Source organism: Leopardus geoffroyi, chromosome C2 (assembly GCF_018350155.1).
Source record: "Leopardus geoffroyi isolate Oge1 chromosome C2, O.geoffroyi_Oge1_pat1.0, whole genome shotgun sequence".
Taxonomy (NCBI): Eukaryota; Metazoa; Chordata; class Mammalia; order Carnivora; family Felidae; genus Leopardus; species Leopardus geoffroyi.
The window spans coordinates 11,732,691-11,752,377 of record NC_059333.1 but is presented as its reverse complement, the minus strand read 5'-3'; the positions used below and the strand labels follow the sequence as shown (position 1 = coordinate 11,752,377).

The 19,687-nt window shown below is 39.8% G+C and overlaps 1 protein-coding gene and 1 long non-coding RNA gene across 6 annotated transcripts in view; both read left to right on the top strand.

Annotated features, from left to right (window-relative positions):
• Nucleotides 1-19,687, top strand: part of SON (SON DNA and RNA binding protein) — a 33,318-nt gene that overhangs the window by 1,711 nt on the left and 11,920 nt on the right. For 3 of the 5 annotated variants that reach the window (XM_045501484.1, XM_045501485.1, XM_045501486.1), the window contains exons 2-6: nt 1,464-1,630; nt 3,906-9,842; nt 11,688-11,848; nt 13,775-13,921; nt 14,099-14,287. In XM_045501484.1, coding sequence (XP_045357440.1) covers nt 1,464-1,630; nt 3,906-9,842; nt 11,688-11,848; nt 13,775-13,921; nt 14,099-14,287 — 6,601 coding nt within the window. Of the gene's footprint in view, nt 1-1,463; nt 1,631-3,905; nt 9,843-11,687; nt 11,849-12,077; nt 13,609-13,774; nt 13,922-14,098; nt 14,288-14,394; nt 15,209-19,687 lie in introns of those variants that run through there. The other 2 variants (XM_045501487.1, XM_045501489.1) reach the window with 2 other exon arrangements.
• LOC123610634 lies at nt 15,964-17,784 on the top strand. The gene is made up of 2 exons (XR_006718232.1): nt 15,964-16,000; nt 16,038-17,784. It is a non-coding gene; the product is annotated as an uncharacterized LOC123610634 (long non-coding RNA).

The window sequence follows — 19,687 nt, the reverse complement described above, 5'->3', positions numbered from 1 at the left end:
ATCTTTTTTTAGTTATAATTTGGTTTTTAAATCCATGGCTTAGTAGTAAGGTGATTGATTATGTGTACGTGCTTAGGAAAAGAGTAAAAGAAGCTCCAGAAAGTCTAAAAAGAATATTAGATAAAGAAACTTATTATTGGGAATATTCAGCTTCTTGTCAAATAAGTAATAAATTATCAGTCTGAGAGCAAAATTTTGATTATTCCAGTGAGCTATATTTGCCATATTTTCCTGCGTATTTTTACATATATCAACTTGAGTAAGGGGGCTGACGTTTAAGTCAAGTAAGTTATTTATTGTGTATAGATGGTTGTTAAGAAAGTATAAGCTCTGGTTTTGAATACCAGCTTCACCTACTAGTAACTATGTGAACTTTAGTTTGGTTTCATCTCTGTGGGTCATTGTCCTCATTTGTAAAATCAGAATGACAGTGGTAATCATAGAGTTTTGTTAGGATTAAATGAGTTAGGGAATGTAGACCCATGACTCTAATTAATAGTCAATAAGTGTTAATTATTATGTGACCCATTAAAAAGCCAAGTGTTCTAAATTTAGTTAACTACTGATTTTTTTTGTTTTTTGACCATTTAGACATTTATCAGGAGTGAAGCATAATTGATCGGTTTTTGTTAGTAGGTAAATTAAATTGAGTGTGTTAAAATTATTTTTCAAAACAACTCTGTTAACTTACACAAAAATAGTAAAAATGACTAGCTAAATGACGTGCTTCTCATGTCCAGATTCTTACGGCCCTGTGAATTGAAAACATGTTGAGCCATCTATATTAATTTACTGTTAGTGAAATAAAATGTCACTTGTTTCCCATGAGTTTTTTTGAACACCAGAAAATACTAGGATTCTTGATAGTGGATAAAAGCTATATAAATGTATTTTTCTTTTTAAACTTCATGGCATTTCAGTAATTTTAATCAGTCTAAACCTGATCTGAGGCTACAGTTTTACCCTTTTTACTTAATGTGTCTGTGGTAACTGTTCCTTGATATTGTTGATGCTGATTGTGATCCATGTACAGGTGTGGTTTTATTGTGGCTCTAGTTTTCTATCATAATGTTAGGTGGTGTATTTTTCTTTGGATATGTGATTGTGATCAGTAGGTTTTTTTCCTCGGAGATAAAAATGCAAGTTAACCCGAATCTAAATCAGTTTAGGTTTCTGGGAATATTTTATTATTTATTTTATAAGGAGCTTAGAAATCTCTTTTAAAGATTTTTTCTTAATTTTCACAGTTCTGAAAACTAAGTTATTGTGTAAAAATAAAGATGTACCAACTTTGAGCAGTGTGAAGGAGGCATTGTTGGTGGGGAATATCCTCTGAAAGAAATCCCAAAATGGTGAAATGTATGAACAGTATAAGATTATTTTAATCAACTGAGTTATAAATATTAATGTATTATATAGTGTGGTAAAAGTATTAATGAATTTTGAAAACTTTTCTTGTCAAGTGGAAGGAATGAAGGCCAGCTCAATGGTGAAACAAATACACCTAATGAAGGAAACCAGGCAGGTGATGCAGCTGCCTCTGCCAGGAGCCTACCAAATGAAGAAATAGTTCAGAAGATAGAGGAAGTACTTTCTGGGGTCTTAGATACAGAACTACGATACAAGCCAGGTAAGCTGGGGATAATCAGCTGTCTTAAAAACTAAGGTTTTTAATTAGTTAACAGTATTATTTTTTTATTGCAGGGTATTTAAAAGTGTTTATTAGACTTTACTAAATTTTACTTTACTAAATTTTATTTACTGAAGACATTGTTTAAATTTTTCTGTGACAATATAGTTGTACTGTAACGTGAGCAAATAATTTGCTTTGCTGGTGGAATATTATAACTGTATTTGATTCGGTCTTGTGCCTCATTGCTAGGATTCTGAAAGCGGGTTTTCATTGAACAGTTGTGTAAATGTCAGCTTTGGAAGGGGCAGGAGCCTGCACCAAATCTGTAATGATTTTACAACCCTAGGAGGTTTTAGTTTAAAGCCCAAGATTAGAGATTGCCTTGTTTTTGCATCTACTCCTAAAAATGCAATGGATGGAGAGGAGTCATTGCTTTGGTATTTAGTGTTTTGGAAATTAAAATAATTGATGTTTAGAAATGAAAGAATTATGATCAAGCACAAAAAGAACTATCTTCATTTAGTTTTAGAAATGGGCGGGTGGTATGGTTTTGTTTCTTATTTGAATTGTTTTTTTTTTGTTTTTGTTTTTGTTTTTTCAACGTTTATTTATTTTTGGGACAGAGAGAGACAGAGCATGAACGGGGGAGGGGCAGAGAGAGAGGGAGACACAGAATCGGAAACAGGCTCCAGGCTCTGAGCCATCAGCCCAGAGCCCGACGCGGGGCTCGAACTCACGGACCGCGAGATCGTGACCTGGCTGAAGTCGGACTCTTAACCGACTGCGCCACCCAGGCGCCCCTGAATTGTTTTTGATATAGGACATGGTAAAAACAGCATAGACTTCAGCTATACTTAGGTTTATGGTTGTAGCAACTTTTTTTTTGAAGTATAATTTAGCTAACTAGCATGAGGTGCATGATAACTAGTAGAAAGTAATAAATTTTGTTTTAGAATAGGTCTTGTCACGGATTGATTCATTTTCTCTGTAATCTTTTTTGGTTATTTACTTATTTTTTGAGAGAGAGCTAGAGCATGAGTGGGGGAGGGGCAGAGAGAGAGGGAGACATAGAATCCGAAGCAGCCTCCAGACTCTGAGCTGTCAGCAGAGCCCAACGCGGGGCTCAAACCCACGAACTGTGAGATCATGACCTGAGCTGAAGTTGGACGCTAACCAACTGAGCCACCCCGGTGCACCTAAGTTTATTTTTGAGAGAGAGAACGAGCGGGAGCAAGCTAGAGCACGAATAGGAGAGGGGCAGAGAGCAATGGGGAGAGAGAATCCTGAGCAGGCTCCTTGCTGCCAGTGCAGAGCCCAACTTGTGGCTTGATCATAACCTGAGCCGAAATCAAGAGTTGGACATGTAACCAACTGAGCCACCCAGGCCTCCCTCCCCAGGTCTAGATTTCTGATTAGCTTTTCTGCGATGACTAAAATTTATCTAATTGGATATTGGTATTAGAATAAATTTACCTGGTTGTAAAGTAGAAAAGAAGTTATTTTCTATTTCAGAAAAGTGCAGCAGTTTTAAATTAAATGTAAAGAGGTAGAAGAATTTCTTTTCTAAGTGACTTATTTTTTAAGTAAAAACATTGATTATTTTGGCAATTTTAGAGGAGGGTTGGGGGGGAAAGGTGTTTATTAGAATGTAACACGGGTGTGATGAAGTAAAGTTCACGTTTGGTGTTGATGCTTTACGTTAGTTGTTTAGCCCTTCGTATACTGCATAAAAGCACTCATTAGCATTTGCACGCATTAGCATTTTAACTCACTTTGTCCTCTAACTTTAGGAGACAGCGTCAGTAATTTGGCCAAGTCCATTCATCTAGTGAGTGGTGATTGAGTCAGGATTCAAAAAACAGATAGTAAAAATTGTTTAATGAGTGTATCTTTTATAGCAATTTGAATTTTAACAACTGGTAATACAAAATATTCTTCGGTAAGTGTAGTTTGAAAGTATTTTGCCATGTTTTGAGAGTTGGAGAAAAAAGTTGTAAGCTTAATAAAACACAGTATAAGTCTCAAGTTTTTACGATAAACTGATAATTTTTTTTTAAGTTGCTGATAATTTTAGACTTTAGTTGTAGAAAGAAATATTGGAAAAGTTTGTAGGTAATTGGTATATAGAAAATAGTTTACTTAGTAACTTTATTTAACAAAAAGTATTATACGATGGCATTTTAATATGGAATATGAGTCTCATTTATGTGATATATCTGAGTTTACATTGGGGAATGTTTGACAAATTAAAATCAGTTTCCCTTATTTTCAGACCTGAAAGAGGCCTCCAGAAAAAGTAGATGTGTATCAGTACAAACAGATCCTACTGATGAAATTCCCACCAAAAAGTCAAAGAAGCATAAAAAGCACAAAAATAAAAAGAAGAAAAAGAAGAAAGAAAAGGAAAAAAAGTATAAGAGACAGCCAGAAGAATCTGAATCAAAGGCAAAATCACATCATGATGGGAACATGGATTTAGAATCGGATTCGTTTTTGAAGTTTGATTCTGAACCTTCCGCGATGGCACTGGAGCATTCTGTAAGAGCGTTTGGCCTTTCTGAGACCAGTGAATCTCCTGCAGTTGTGTTAGAACCTCCTGTGGTATCAATGGAGGTATCAGAGCCACATACCTTAGAAACTCTGAAGCCAGCTACAAAAACTGCAGAACTGTCAGTTGCATCAACATCCGTAATTTCAGTGCAGTCAGAGCAGTCTGTGGCAGTCACGCTGGAACCACCCATGACAAAGATTCTGGATTCCTTTACAATGGCACCAGTGCCCACTACAGCAGTCGTGCTAAAGTCATCTGAGCCGGTTGTCACAATGTCTGTGGAATATCAGATGAAGCCTGTGCTGAAATCTTTGGATACCACACCTGCAGAGCAATCAAAGATGCTAGAACTGCCAGTAGCAAAAGGGCTAGAGCCATCGGAAACCCTTGTGGCATCATCCGAGATCACTGCTGAGGTGCATCCTGAGCCGAGTACATCAACAACAGTGGATTTTCCAGAGTCATCTGCAACTGAAGTGCTCAGATTGCCAGAGCAGCCTGTAGAAGTACCGTCGGAGATCGCAGATTCACCCATGACAAGACCACAGGAGTTGCCGGAGTTGCCCAAGACCACAGCGTTGGAGCTGCCGGAGTCGTCGGTGGCCTCAGTGGTGGAGTTGCCGGGGCCACCTGCGACCTCCAAGCCGGAGTTGCAGGGGCCCCCTGTGACTCCATTGCTGGAGTTACCTGGGCCCTCTGCTACCCCGTTGTCAGAGTTGCCAGGCCCCCTTTCTACCCCAGTGTCTGAGTTGCTAGGGCCCCCTGCGACAGCAGTGCCTGAGTTGCCGGGGCCCTCTGTGACATCAGTGCCACAGTTGTCGCAGGAATTGCCAGGGCTTCCGGCACCATCCGTGGGGTTGGAGCCACCACAGGAGGTACCAGAGCCACCTGTGATGGCACAGGAGTTGCCAGGGCTGCCTGCGGTGACAGCAGCAGTAGAGTTGCCAGGGCAGCCTGCGGTAACGGTAGCAATGGAGTTGGCCGAACAACCTGTGACGACGTCAGAGTTGGAGCAGCCTGTGGGGATGACAACGGTGGAACATCCTGGGCAGCCTGAGGTGACGACGGCAGCAGGGTTGCTGGGGCAGCCTGAGGCAGCGATGGTGCTGGAGTTGCCAGGACAGCCAGTGGCAACGACAGCGCTGGAGTTGCCAGGGCAGCCTTCGGTGCCTGGGGTGCCAGAGTTGCCAGGGCTGCCTTCGGCAACTAGGGCGCTGGAGTTGTCAGGGCAGCCTGTGGCAACTGGGGCACTGGAGTTGCCTGGGCAGCTCATGGCAACGGGGGCACTGGAGTTCTCGGGGCAGTCTGGGGCAGCCGGAGCCCTGGAGCTTTTGGGGCAGCCTCTGGCAACAGGGGTGCTGGAGTTGCCAGGGCAGCCTGGGGCGCCAGAGTTGCCTGGGCAGCCTGTGGCAACTGTGGCGCTGGAGATCTCTGTTCAGTCTGTGGTGACAACAACGGAGCTGTCAACGATGACCGTGTCGCAGTCCCTGGAGGTGCCCTCGACGACAGCGCTGGAATCCTATAATACGGTAGCACAGGAGCTGCCTACTACATTAGTGGGGGAGACTTCTGTAACAGTAGGAGTGGATCCCTTGATGGCCCAGGAATCCCATATGTTAGCTTCTAACACCATGGAGACCCATATGTTAGCGTCCAACACCATGGACTCCCAAATGCTAGCATCCAACACCATGGATTCCCAGATGCTAGCGTCCAACACTATGGATTCCCAGATGTTAGCTTCTAGCACCATGGACTCCCAGATGTTAGCAACCAGCTCCATGGACTCCCAGATGTTAGCAACCAGCTCCATGGACTCCCAGATGTTAGCAACCAGCTCCATGGACTCTCAGATGTTAGCAACCAGCTCCATGGACTCCCAGATGTTAGCAACCAGCTCCATGGACTCCCAGATGTTAGCAACCAGTTCCATGGACTCTCAGATGTTAGCAACCAGCTCCATGGATTCCCAGATGTTAGCTACCAGCACTATGGATTCCCAGATGTTAGCGACCAGCACCATGGACTCCCAGATGTTAGCTACTAGCTCTATGGATTCTCAGATGTTAGCATCAGGCACTATGGACTCTCAAATGTTGGCCTCGGGCACCATGGATGCTCAGATGTTAGCATCTGGTACCATGGATGCCCAGATGTTAGCATCTAGTACCCAAGATTCTGCTATGTTGGGTTCAAAATCTCCTGATCCCTACAGGTTAGCTCAGGATCCTTACAGGTTAGCTCAGGATCCCTATAGGTTAGGTCATGACCCTTATAGGTTAGGTCATGATGCCTACAGGTTAGGGCAGGACCCGTATAGATTAGGCCATGATCCCTACAGACTAACTCCTGATCCCTATAGGATGTCACCTAGACCCTATAGGATAGCACCCAGGTCCTATAGAATAGCCCCCAGGCCGTACAGGTTAGCACCAAGACCCCTGATGTTAGCATCTAGACGTTCTATGATGATGTCCTATGCTGCAGAACGTTCCATGATGTCATCTTACGAACGCTCTATGATGTCCTATGAGCGGTCTATGATGTCCCCTATGGCTGAGCGCTCTATGATGTCAGCCTATGAGCGCTCTATGATGTCAGCTTATGAGCGTTCTATGATGTCCCCTATGGCTGAGCGCTCTATGATGTCAGCTTATGAACGCTCTATGATGTCAGCTTACGAGCGCTCCATGATGTCCCCAATGGCTGACCGATCTATGATGTCCATGGGTGCCGACCGGTCTATGATGTCGTCCTACTCTGCTGCTGACCGGTCTATGATGTCATCGTACTCTGCAGCTGACCGATCTATGATGTCATCTTACACTGCTGATCGTTCAATGATGTCTATGGCAGCTGATTCTTACACCGATTCTTATACTGATACATATACGGAGGCATATATGGTGCCACCTTTGCCTCCTGAAGAGCCTCCAACAATGCCACCATTGCCACCTGAGGAGCCACCAATGACCCCACCTTTGCCTCCTGAGGAACCACCGGAGGGTCCAGCATTACCTACTGAGCAGTCAGCATTAACAGCTGAAAATACTTGGCCTACAGAGGTACCAGCATTACCTCCTGAAGAGTCTGTATCACTGTCTGAACCTTCTGTGAGTCAAAGTGAGATTTCAGAGCCTTCGACATTGCCTGCTAATTATTCAGTGTCAGCATCAGATCCTTCAGTGTTAGCATCAGAGGCTGCTGTTACTGTTCCAGAACCACCATTAGAGCCAGAGTCTTCGGTTACATCAACACCCATAGAGTCTGCGGTAGTAGCAGAAGAGCATCAAATTGTTCCAGAGAGACCAGTGACTTACATGGTATCTGAAACTCCCATGATGTCAGCTGAACCAACTGTATTAATATCAGAACCTTCAGTTATGTCTGAGACAGCAGAAACTTTTGATTCCATGAAAGCTTCAGGACATGTTGCCTCAGAGGTATCTCAGTCCCTCCTGGAGTCAGCTGCGACTAATCCAGAGCCATCACAGAGCGCTCTAGAGCTGCCAGCCATGGCTGTCTCAGAGCTACCAGCTGTGGCCGTCCCAGAGCCACCAACTGGGACTGTTCCAGAGCCCCCAGCTGTGACTGTCTTGGAGACCCCAGCCATGGCTATCCCGGACCCAACAGCTATGGTGGTCTCTGACTCAACAGCTGTGGCTATTCCAGACCCATCCACAGCTGAGGCTGTCCCAGAGACTGTGGCCTTGGCTGAGTCAGAGAATGTTACCATTTCTGTGCCAGTTGTTTCTGCCCTGGAGCCTAGTGTGCCTGTCCTGGAACCAGCAGTGTCAGTCCCTCAGGCTAATGCAGTTGTTTCAGAACCATCTGTTTCAGTGCAAGAGTCCACTGTGATAATTTCAGAGCCTGCTATCACTGTCTCAGAACAGACCCAAATAATACCGACTGAGATAGTTGCAGAGTCTACACCAATGATACTGGAGTCTGATGTTATAAAAGGAGTGAATTTACTATCTGGTGATCAAAGTCTTACTCCAGAGATTGGCATGCAGGAGATTCCCATGCATTCAGATGAAGAGCCACATGCTGAAGGACACCTGAAGAATGACCCTTATGAAAGTGATCATGGTACAAATATAGACCTTAACATAAATAATCACTTAGTTGCTAAAGGGATGGAACATGACACAGTGTCTGCTGCCGCCACTGGTGCTGTTGGTGAAATTGGTGAAGGGAATATTTTATCCATCGGTGAGACTAAACAATGCACAGTATTGGATACATGCTCTAGTGTTAGCGAAGCTGATGGAGGAACTCTGTCTTCTGCTGGTCCCTTTGCTCTTGAACCTGATGCAGTGGGAACCAGTAAGGGTATTGAATTTGCTACAGCATCTGCTCTCACTTCAGTTAGTAAATATGATGTTGAAGTATCTTTAACCACTCAAGATACTGAACACGACATGATAATTTCCACTAGTCCCAGTGGTGGTAGTGAAGCTGACATAGAGGGACCTTTGCCTGCTAAAGACATTCATCTCGATTTACCATCTAATAACTTTATTAGTAAGGATGCAGAAGGACCATTACCTATAAAAGAGTGTGACCAGACATTAACAGTTGCTCTCAGCCCTAAAGAAAGTAGTGGAGAAGATAAAGAAGTACCTCTCCCTACTAAAGAGATACTCTCTGATTCAGGATTTTCTGCCAATATTGATGATATTAATGAAGCAGATTTAGTGAGACCATTACTTCCTAAGGACATGGAACGTCTTACAAGCCTTAGAGCTGGTATTGAAGGACCTTTACTTGCAAGTGAGGTTGAACGTGACAAATCTGCTGCCAGTCCAGTCGTAATCAGTATACCAGAAAGAGCTTCAGAGTCCTCTTCAGAGGAAAAAGATGATTATGAGATTTTTGTAAAAGTTAAGGACACACATGAGAAAAGTAAGAAAAACAAGAACCGGGACAAAGGTGAGAAAGAAAAGAAAAGAGACTCCTCATTAAGATCTCGAAGTAAGCGTTCCAAGTCTTCTGAACATAAATCACGCAAGCGTACCAGTGAATCTCGTTCTAGGGCAAGGAAGAGATCATCGAAATCTAAGTCTCATCGCTCTCAGACACGTTCAAGGTCACGTTCAAGACGCAGGAGGAGGAGCAGCAGGTCAAGGTCAAAGTCCAGAGGAAGGCGATCTGTATCAAAAGAGAAGCGTAAAAGATCTCCAAAGCACAGGTCTAAGTCTAGGGAAAGAAAAAGAAAGAGATCAAGTTCCAGGGATAACCGGAAAACAGTTAGAGCTCGAAGTCGCACCCCAAGTCGTCGGAGTCGGAGTCACACTCCTAGTCGGCGAAGAAGATCTAGATCTGTGGGGAGGAGGAGCTTTAGTATTTCCCCAAGCCGCCGCAGCCGCACCCCAAGCCGCCGCAGTCGCACCCCAAGCCGCCGCAGCCGCACCCCAAGCCGCCGCAGCCGCACCCCAAGCCGCCGCAGCCGCACCCCAAGCCGCCGCAGCCGCACCCCAAGCCGCCGGAGAAGATCAAGGTCTGTGGTAAGGAGACGAAGCTTTAGTATCTCACCAGTAAGATTAAGGAGATCACGAACACCTTTGAGAAGAAGGTTTAGCAGATCTCCCATTCGTCGTAAACGATCCAGGTCTTCTGAGAGAGGCAGATCACCTAAACGTCTGACAGATTTGAGTAAGTAATTTTAAAATTTATTGGCATTGTAATAGAGGATGATACAAATCCATTTTTTCTGATCTTTGAGTCAAATGGAATATTTTGGGTTATTGGCTTAGGTAACTATTTCTGTCTTTAAATTTCCATATAGGTGGCTCTTGGGCAACATGGGTTTGAACTGGATGGGTCCACTTATACGTGAATTTTTTGATAAAGTATTAGTATTGTAAATGTGTTCTCCTTAATGGTTTTCTTAACGTTTTTTGTGGCAGACAGCATGTAATACATATGCAAAACATATGTTAATTAGCTGTTTATGTTACCAGTAAGGCTTCCAGTCAGTGGTGTACTATCCGTAGTTAAGTTTTGGGGGAGTCAAAAGTATATGCCATTTGCAAGTACGACGGTATCAGTGCCTTTAACCCCTCTTGTTCAAGGGTCAAGTGTAATTAGATTACGGGTTTTAGAAAACTTAGGGATAAGTAAATTAGTAATTAGAGTTAAAAAGATGTGCTTTGGAGTGTATTAGAACCAAGGTGTTTACATACTTGAATGTTTTTACATACTTGAAGTTTGAACTATTTCCTGTAACTGAAAATGGAAAGTAGAAGTCTAGTTAAAGATAAGGCTGGTATACGCTGAGCTTGTTTTACTGCATGTATGCCAACATAGATCCTTGAACACAAGCCTGAAATTACAGTGTGTATTTTTTTTTTTTAAATAAGTTCCATGATTGAAAATGGCAACACAGGGCTGTTAAATGTGTGCACAGGTAACTCTGATTGGTATAACGGGTAATGGAAGTGAGTAGGGAATTTTGCACGGTGGGGAGTTCTTTTTCATCTGGGTTGGTGATAATAGCAAAATAAGGTTTTAAGTTTATTAGATTGACTTTAGTATTTTAATAATCTGCCTTTTAAAATAGAGTAGTCTAGTTCCCTTTGATTTAACAAGTGTGCAGGGATGATTAAAAGTGGATGGATAGTGCATGACTACCTGCAATAATGGATAATTTATCATTATGTCAGTAGATTTGACATTTCCAGGTCAGGGTTGTCTAAAGAAAAAGACCCGAACAGTAAGGGAAAATTCATTGAGTTAAGCAAAAGTTGGGTTGTTGGTTTTTTTTTTTTTTTTTAATTTAGAGAGGGAGAGAGAGTGCACCCGCACAAGTGGGAGAGAGAATCTCAAGCAGGCTCCATGCTCAGAGCCTGACACTGGGCTCAATCCCATGATGCTGGTATCATGACCTGAGCCAAAATCCAGAGTTGGATGTTTAACCAACCCAGGTGCCCCGAGTTCTTTTTTTATTTTTATTTTTATTTTTATTTACAGAATTACATCTTTGAAGTGATTACAAGTTAGTAGAGGAGATGTGGATAAAATGCATGTATGTCTGTTTTACCAAGTAGTAACCTGCCAGAAAGAGCAGCATGTGATGATTACTTGTATAGTTAGGGCACTTTTGAGCACACTGAAGAGGAGTGTTAAATTCTGGCTTGTTAGAAGAGGTTGAATTTGGGCTTAAAGAGTGATTTAAAATGTCATAGTAGAAGGAAAGTAATTTTAAGGGCATGATACTTTTGGAAAACAAAGAGGGCTGTGCAGGTGTGTGTGTGTGTCTTAAGAGTGTCTGGCAGGGTTCTGTAATTTAGCTATTTTGTGTAGTGTGTGAATGGGAAGCCAAACGTGGACTTAATCGGGGCATTTGCTTAAAAACTGACCTGAAGAGTGATTTGATCACAACTGTATGTTAGGGCAGAAAATTGATGCCTTTAATTTTGTTAGTGTATAAGATTTTAGATAGAACAAAATGTGTTTATTAGTCTTATGGGAAAACTGCTTATATTTTTCCTCTTCCAGACAAGGCTCAATTACTTGAAATAGCCAAAGCTAATGCAGCTGCCATGTGTGCTAAGGCTGGTGTTCCTTTACCGCCAAACCTAAAGCCTGCACCTCCACCTACAATAGAAGAGAAAGTTGCTAAAAAGTCAGGAGGAGCTACCATAGAAGAACTAACTGAGGTAAGCTAGACAGAATTTGTTTACATTCTTAAGTGGATTATTTCAGTGATGTTGACTCTGGAGCGTGCCAAAACCCGAATTGTGGGCTGAACTGATAATGGCTGGCACCGAGTGGCCAAAACCCGAAATACAGATGTGGCAGCGGCAGAAGCTCTGTTTAGCAGGCCATTATCCGGGATGGCTAAGCTCCGCTAGCTAAAAGTTACTTCCCATTACTTTTGCTTTCCAGTTTTAGAAGCCAAACTGACTGAGGAGTGGGACGGTTCGTTTGAATGGAGGAGGTGTTGAGTGAGCAACACGCAGAAGCTCGCCTACAGTTTCGTTTCCATTCACGACGTGTTCACTGATCGCCACGAGTGTACTGCATATACGCAAAGACACAGACAATCTTCAGAAATGATCTTTTGCCACCGGAGCTTGGAAATTAATGAGAATAGCTGGCCATTGCCTGAAAGGAACTTCTTACGCATCAACATTTCGGGTTTTGGCTGTTTGGTACCAGCCATTGGTGATAATGGCCGGCCATTATCAGTTCTTCCTGCGGTTCGGGTTTTGGCAGTAACATATATTTTAGACACACTTGTTTCTGTTTTTAAGAATTTGATCTTTTCAATTGAGGCTTTTTTTGGCTTTGTTTTGTTAATATTATTTTTATTATTTTTTTTTTTTTTGGGAGGACGCTGAAATACTGCTGCTAGGATCCAGAAATACCACACTGTTTCATATATTGAAACTTGTTATTGGCTAGCCTTATGCCAGCCTGCCACTGTTAATATATTCTGTTCCCCTTGGTTACAGGCTTGGTATACTCTGTGTTTTTTGGCCAATTGAGCTTTTTATCCTATTGTAACATTTTCAATTGATAATGGATGTGACAAATTCTGCTTGTATAGACCAGTCCACCCAAATTTACTCTGACCTTTTTATAAAGCCAGGTAATGGAGTCTATTCCTTAGCTTCTCAGGAAGGAATTGACTTTGCTTTATGTGTCAGACTTCATCAGTTAACACCCTCTCCATCATGCCTTATTTTCCATTCTTGAGTTTTGTTCCTTTAGAGACTCAACCCACAAAACACTTATGGAGAGACACATGACCATCTAGCCCAATTGTACATGTTTCAAAGTTTTTATTTTGCCATGCATTTGGGGGTTCCTATAGTTTCTTAATGTTTCCTCACTTAGATTTATTGAAATATGAATTACAACTTTTTTTTTTTAATTTAAGGACTTAGTGAAGGCTTCTATTACTTGCTCATCAAATCTAAGCTCCTTCTCTAAAACCTTGTGAACACTTAGTGTTTCCCTGTATGTTTTTAAGCCTCGTTTTCAGCCCTCTTGTTCCTTCTAATACAAGTTTCTCACCTTTTTACCACCATCTAACTATGATGACTCTTTTTTCTTTTCCTGCCAGTCCTTGTTCTTAACTATGAAAATCTGGCTTAGAACTCTTCAAGGAATAGCCCTTGGTTATCAAATTCTGCCTGATTCTGTTTTCTCTTAAGCTTTTATTCTTTCAGCACTTATGTATTCCATTTGTATTATATCATTTTGCACTTGTTAATTGTGTTGCTCTGTAAAAGCGTTCCTCAATTATTTCATGTGTATGTAATTCTGTTTCTTGAACTAGATTGTAAGCTCCTTGGGAGCAGGGACCATGTCTTCTACTTTTTTTTTTTTTTTTTTTTGTATTCCCTGGACAGTGCCCAGTACAGTGCTCTGCACATAGTAGGTGCTCAATAAATGTTGTTGACTGACTGAACAGCTAGAGTGTGTTTAAATAATAGCTGATAAGCTAAGCTACTTACCTGCAACCTGTTTATCTTGTTTTATTTCTGAAAGTTGATTTTATGTGGTTTTGATTTTTTAAAAAAAACTACACGTTCCACATAAAGTGTAAGATTTATCTTTTGTTTTTATTTTTTAAGAAATGCAAACAGATCGCACAGAGTAAAGAAGATGATGATGTAATAGTGAATAAGCCTCATGTTTCGGATGAAGAGGAAGAAGAACCTCCTTTTTATCATCATCCCTTTAAACTCAGTGAACCCAAACCCATTTTTTTCAATCTGAATGTGAGTATTAGTGTTTATGGTTTGATGAAATAGCATAGTGACTATTTAAATAAAACTCAAATGGAATTAAATTGTTTTAATGTTTTATTAAATACTGTGAGAAATAGTGAACAATTATTTTCAGATTATGTTGAAAAACCTCTTAAGTGTTAATTAAGGAAACACATTATGTTTTAGATTGCTGCAGCAAAACCAACTCCACCAAAAAGCCAGGTAACATTAACAAAAGAGTTTCCTGTGTCATCTGGATCTCAACATCGAAAAAAAGAAGCAGATAGTGTTTATGGAGAGTGGGTTCCTGTAGAGAAAAATGGTGAAGAGAACAAAGATGATGATAATGTTTTCAGCAGCAATTTGCCCTCTGAGGTAAGTAAGAGGAATATTGTGTTTTTTTGTTTTTTGTTTTTAATACCTGAATCTCCCATTTTATTGTTACTTTATATCTGATTTGGCTTCTGTTTCACTCTTCTTAGGGCCGGGTTAAACGGCAGGGCCGGGTTAGACGACAGATGAAACAACCCGCAGCTTCTCATTTGACAGTAACTCGATGCAATTCACTTTGTGGAACCAAGCCACAAAGTGAAAAGCATCGAATTGCAGAGAACAGTGTTATCACATCCCTACCCAACATTGGGCCCTCCTTGCACTTATGGGAAGGTAGCCCAAGGTACAACTATTTAGCTTCCCGTTTTGCTTCGAGGCTCTATAGCTCTAGATTTTGGTGGTAGCAAATTTACTGGGTGGAGGGATTGAGCAGAGAGAGGCAGATCCTCAGGTTCAACACAAGAACTGGATTGGAAAAGGTCACTGTAGGCTGATGTGTGAGCATCTTGGATATATAACATAACCCATTGCCCTTAAATAATGGTTTCTTACTATTTCTTTGGGTTGTCAGATAGCCTTTAATTTTAATCATTTTCCCTTCCCTGTGCTACCTTGGCCCTTTGGAATTCTTGTGTTTAACCTAATGCTCAGCCTTGGTACTCCATTTCCCTTCTCCTTCCCCTCTTTGCTACTATTAAAAGTTGGAGAAGTGGAATTCACACGTTGAAATTTCCATGAGGCTATAGTTGTATCTTGTCAAAATGACGCAGTAATAACACCAAGTGTCAAAACAACCCCATTAAAATGCTGACTGATTAAATAATGTGCTGCTAAATATAGTGCACATGAAAACAGCAAGACTGTATATATATGTAAATATATATATATATATATATCTGTATCTTTGTATGTATCTCTGTATCTGTACCTTTGCTGTATCTTTTAATAAACAGTTTACTTTTATTTAACTTGTTGTGCAAAATCACGCTTGGGGGATCTGGGAGGGTGGAGACTTACTAGGGTGGGTGGGAGTTTTAAATGATACTATAGATTAGTTATCACCTCTTGCCCTTGGTTCCAAAGCCCAGACGTTTGTCCAAGGACTGGACTAGATAATCTGATGCCCTTACAATGTGGGACTTCTTCCCCACTTCCTTTTCTTGCAGTTCTGGGATATGTAGGTCAGAGAGACCTGTTCTCTCCACCTCAGGTTCCTTGCATTGGCCATATCGTCTTCCACTAAACACCTCCATTATTACAAATAAATAAATCCTGTTGTTTATAAAATCAGAAAGTGAACAGAACCCAAATCAGAATTCTTTTGATAGTATTTTTTTTCCCCTGAGCTATTCACAGGTGACATTTTTTATTGTGCTTTTTTGATCGGCATTTTAAGAGAGAGCAAGTTCTATACAATGAAGCTGGACACGCTAATTAACCAATGCAATTTATGGTCACCAGTGATGATTTGTATTTATGTGGGATTCAGTAGTTGAAGCAAGTTATACTCTCACCAGTGGGGAAGGGATAGCTGATTTAGACAATATTTTAGTGAAACCAGTTCAGTAGCTCAGTTGCTAATCCCCAGATTAGACTACCTGCACATCTCAAGAGGGAAAGGTTAACTGACATCTGCAATTGACTTAAATCTTGTAGTAGGCTGAATATAAATCATGGTCAGAGGGCCAGTACAGACTCAATCTGTACAGACTGAATATAAATCATGGTAAGAGGGCCAGTACAGACTTAAATCTTGTAGTAGGCTGAATATAAATCATGGTAAGAGGGCCAGTACAGAAATTCTGATACATACGCTTTTAGTAATTTGCAGATTAAGCATGTAATAGAGTTGGAAAACATAGGGAGATTATGTGAGAAAAATTTTTCAGCTGAGTAAAGCCCTGTAAATAATTGAAAAGTTCCAAGGGATTTTCCTGAGAAGTGATCATAAGTATTCTAACCACAGTTGAACATGCAGAAAGTGCTTAGTGAATCCTGATGAGTATTTCTTTTTTATTGAAACTTTATACGTGTCTGTATATATATGTTTGAAATTCAGTACTCTGCCATTTTCAGTCTTAACACTGACCCTGTGATGCCTTAGCCTTACCAGTCATCAAAAGTAGTTGTCACTTTTAATTAAAAGTTGGGGGGAATTCCAAAGAAATCCCAGGGGGAGAAGTTGGGTATTCAAATTTTATATTAAGCAGTCTTTCATTAAAGCAGAAGAAAAAGGTCGGAAAACTAAATAAATGAAGCAGATTTCTTCTGTGGGAGGATATATACAACTATATGATACCAGAATTCTTTAAGTCAGACTCAAAAAATACATAGGTTAATTTTAAGCAAAAACAATCCCAAAATTTTAGAAGAGAAAAAGCATGGTTTCGTTTTGCTTTCAGGTCTCTGTGCTTTTACCTAACAATAGTAGTAAACACCTAGAGGAAGTGGTCACAATATAAAACGTTTAGTCCTAGTTATTTAGCTGTATCTTGCAAATACACGTATTTGTAAGATTACGTTCTACATACCAGTGTTTGTGGAATGGTGATATGGGAGCGTTGACCCTTTTGATTCCCTGTCTGGGGTTGAAATAAAGGCTTTTATAGAGTAAAAGGAAAGTTCTTTCAAAAGGTCACTGTTTTAACTGATTAGTATTTCTTTATTTTTTAACCTATCCGTGTTTTTCATTTTAATAAATATAAATGGAGTTTGTGGTTTTTTAGTTTTGAGCATAAAACATTTAGGCAAAGATCACAGATTTGGTCTCAGCTTTGCTGTAATCCTTAACCCCACCAATTGTCTTGCACATGAGTGCTCTTTGACATAAACGTGAGTGGATAGATGTGGATGGATCAACATAAATCCGTATCTTATGGAATATCAGCTCATCAGACTGTGCCTTACTGCCATAGCATCGTCTTCCTACCCAGAAGCCAGCCAGCATCATCCTCAGTAAGGAGTGTCTACAGAACTTTGACCATATTTGTGTGAATTTGATTTATTCTTAAACAGTGAAATCAAAAATGGTGGAAAACTAATATTTAAAAAAAGTGTCCTTGGGGGCATTAATTCTTGCTAATAAAGTTAGAGGCTTATTGGGTAGAAGATTTAAATGTAATCTTTGATATAACATTTCCTTGGGTTTACTATTAATCATAAATTATCAGAGGTCCAGAGGTAGCTCTCCATTAAGGTCTAGTAATTGCTTACATGTTAAGATGATTCTTGTCTCAATGTGCTTGGTTTGTTTTATTAAAAAATATTTCCACTTCCCAGTGGAAGTATAGAAGTTCTTCAAGTATAGAAGTTCCAACTTTATACTTTAGGAAAGTTAAGTTCTTGGGGTAAGATGTAAGTTTTAATTGAAAATTAAATACATGGATCCTGGCAGTGCTAGAATGGTTAAATACAGCCTTGCTATTCATTCTTTTTTCCTTAGATTCTCCTGGGTGATTAACATTGAATTTCTTTGAACAACTTAATAGGTTACCTGTTTTTCTTATTCTAGTTTATTCAGATTAAATGTATAGGAGTTATGTTAGAGAATTCCATATGGTGTAATAAAAGATTCGTAATTCACATTTTAAAACCAAACCCATGACAACTGAGGTATTCTGTATTTTGTGTGGCTTTTGTTTTTATAGTTGTCATTTTCTTTTCTATATGAACCTCTTTGTAATTTATTAATTTTTGCTAATAAGTAAATCTTAAAGTCCTATTTTACATACAGATCAGATGCTTTTTTTTTTTAATTCTGTTTTTTTGAATTAAACATTTCCTTTTATACTCTCTGTTTTAAGATACCTGTAATTGTCTAGGTAGAGAGTAATACAATTCATATTATAGGGCTTATTTTCCCTATCTGACTCCTTCCTAATAATTCTCTTTAGCCCTTTAATTGACTTTCTAAGAAATGCCCCTGAGATACTTGTGTTTATGTAAACAGCTGGGTTAACGAAAGGGGTAAGGAAGTTGACTTAGAAGGGTTTTTAAATGAGGAAGATACAGAAAGGACATGATTATAACTTAGGCTGTGAAATGCATGTTACATTATGATTTCATTTCTGACACTTTTGGATTATAGGAGAAGTGATCTGCTGTGTTGCTGTAGTAGAGAAATGAAATAACGTGGACAGGTTTTTAACTATAGGAGAACTGGAATTGGATACTCGAGGTAGATTTCACTTTTTAAAACAAGTCCTAGGGAAAAGGAAACTAAACATTTTCCCCAATTATAATACTTAGAGTATTATTATAGTATCATAATTAGACTTCATACATTAGATTAAAAGTTTGTAGTATAACAGTGGAAACAAATGAGGCTTGTTGATGACCATTTAATAATAGCATTCTATCAAATTTAAGATTTTTTCCTACTTTTTAGAAGGGCTTTTTAACATCATTTCGGTACCTTAAACCTATTCCTCTTTCTGAGCAACACTGAAAGATGGTTAAGGCTCTGAAGCTCCACTACATAGTATGATCCACTGTATAGTGTTTATGTACACACACATATACCATATAGTCCAGTAGAGTAGTCACTAGCCACTGAAAAATCATTTCCTTAATTGCACTAGCCACATTTTAAGTGCTCATTAGCTGTCACTGTAGAAAATACTACTGACCAGTGTTCTAAAGGGTAGCTGTGATATTTAATGAGAGTTTCAATACTGATATGTGACATTTGGTCTAGTCCTTGAATATTAGTGCTTTGGGGATTATACATTATTACATATTTTGAATTACCTTGAAAACCTGGAAACATGCTTTTTTGATTCAAACATTTGAGGATCCTTAAGAGGTTCAGATAATCCTGGTTCATTTTATTTTGAGTATGTTCTTCACATTTAAAAATATGAATATAAAATGAATAGTAAGATTACTCTCTTGGTAAGCCTGTTGAGTGAATTAAGTTGTAGTCAGGAAAAAAACTGGTTATCATTTTATCTGAAGTAAATTTATTTTAAACATCAAGGTTGCTATATTAAAATTTCTTCCAGAGTGAGATGTGAATGTAACAAAATGTTACTGAGATTTGAATGAAGTTTCATCCTGGGGATAAATGATGAGTCATTTAGATTATCTGCTTAAAGACTTAAAAAATATATGAAGATAGGTCTTCAGATCATAGGTGTGTATTCATTTGTTTTCTAATTGGGAAGAATTTTATTCTAGAGAAGTTGGGAGCTTTTAGAGCCATCTTTACATTTTCATGGCTAAATTTATAGCTGGAAATTGGGGATCAGGGCTTGAAGTAGTCAGTAGATCGATTTTCCACATTATCACCTCTAAGCTTAGACTTTTTCAGAATAAAAACCTGTTATTTATACCTAAACATCCTCAGATTTACAGACTGCTACCCAAAGTAATTTGGACAAGGTTAATGAACAGTACTTGAGGTATATTTGCTGGGCTTTCAAATTGCATCAGTAATCCTAC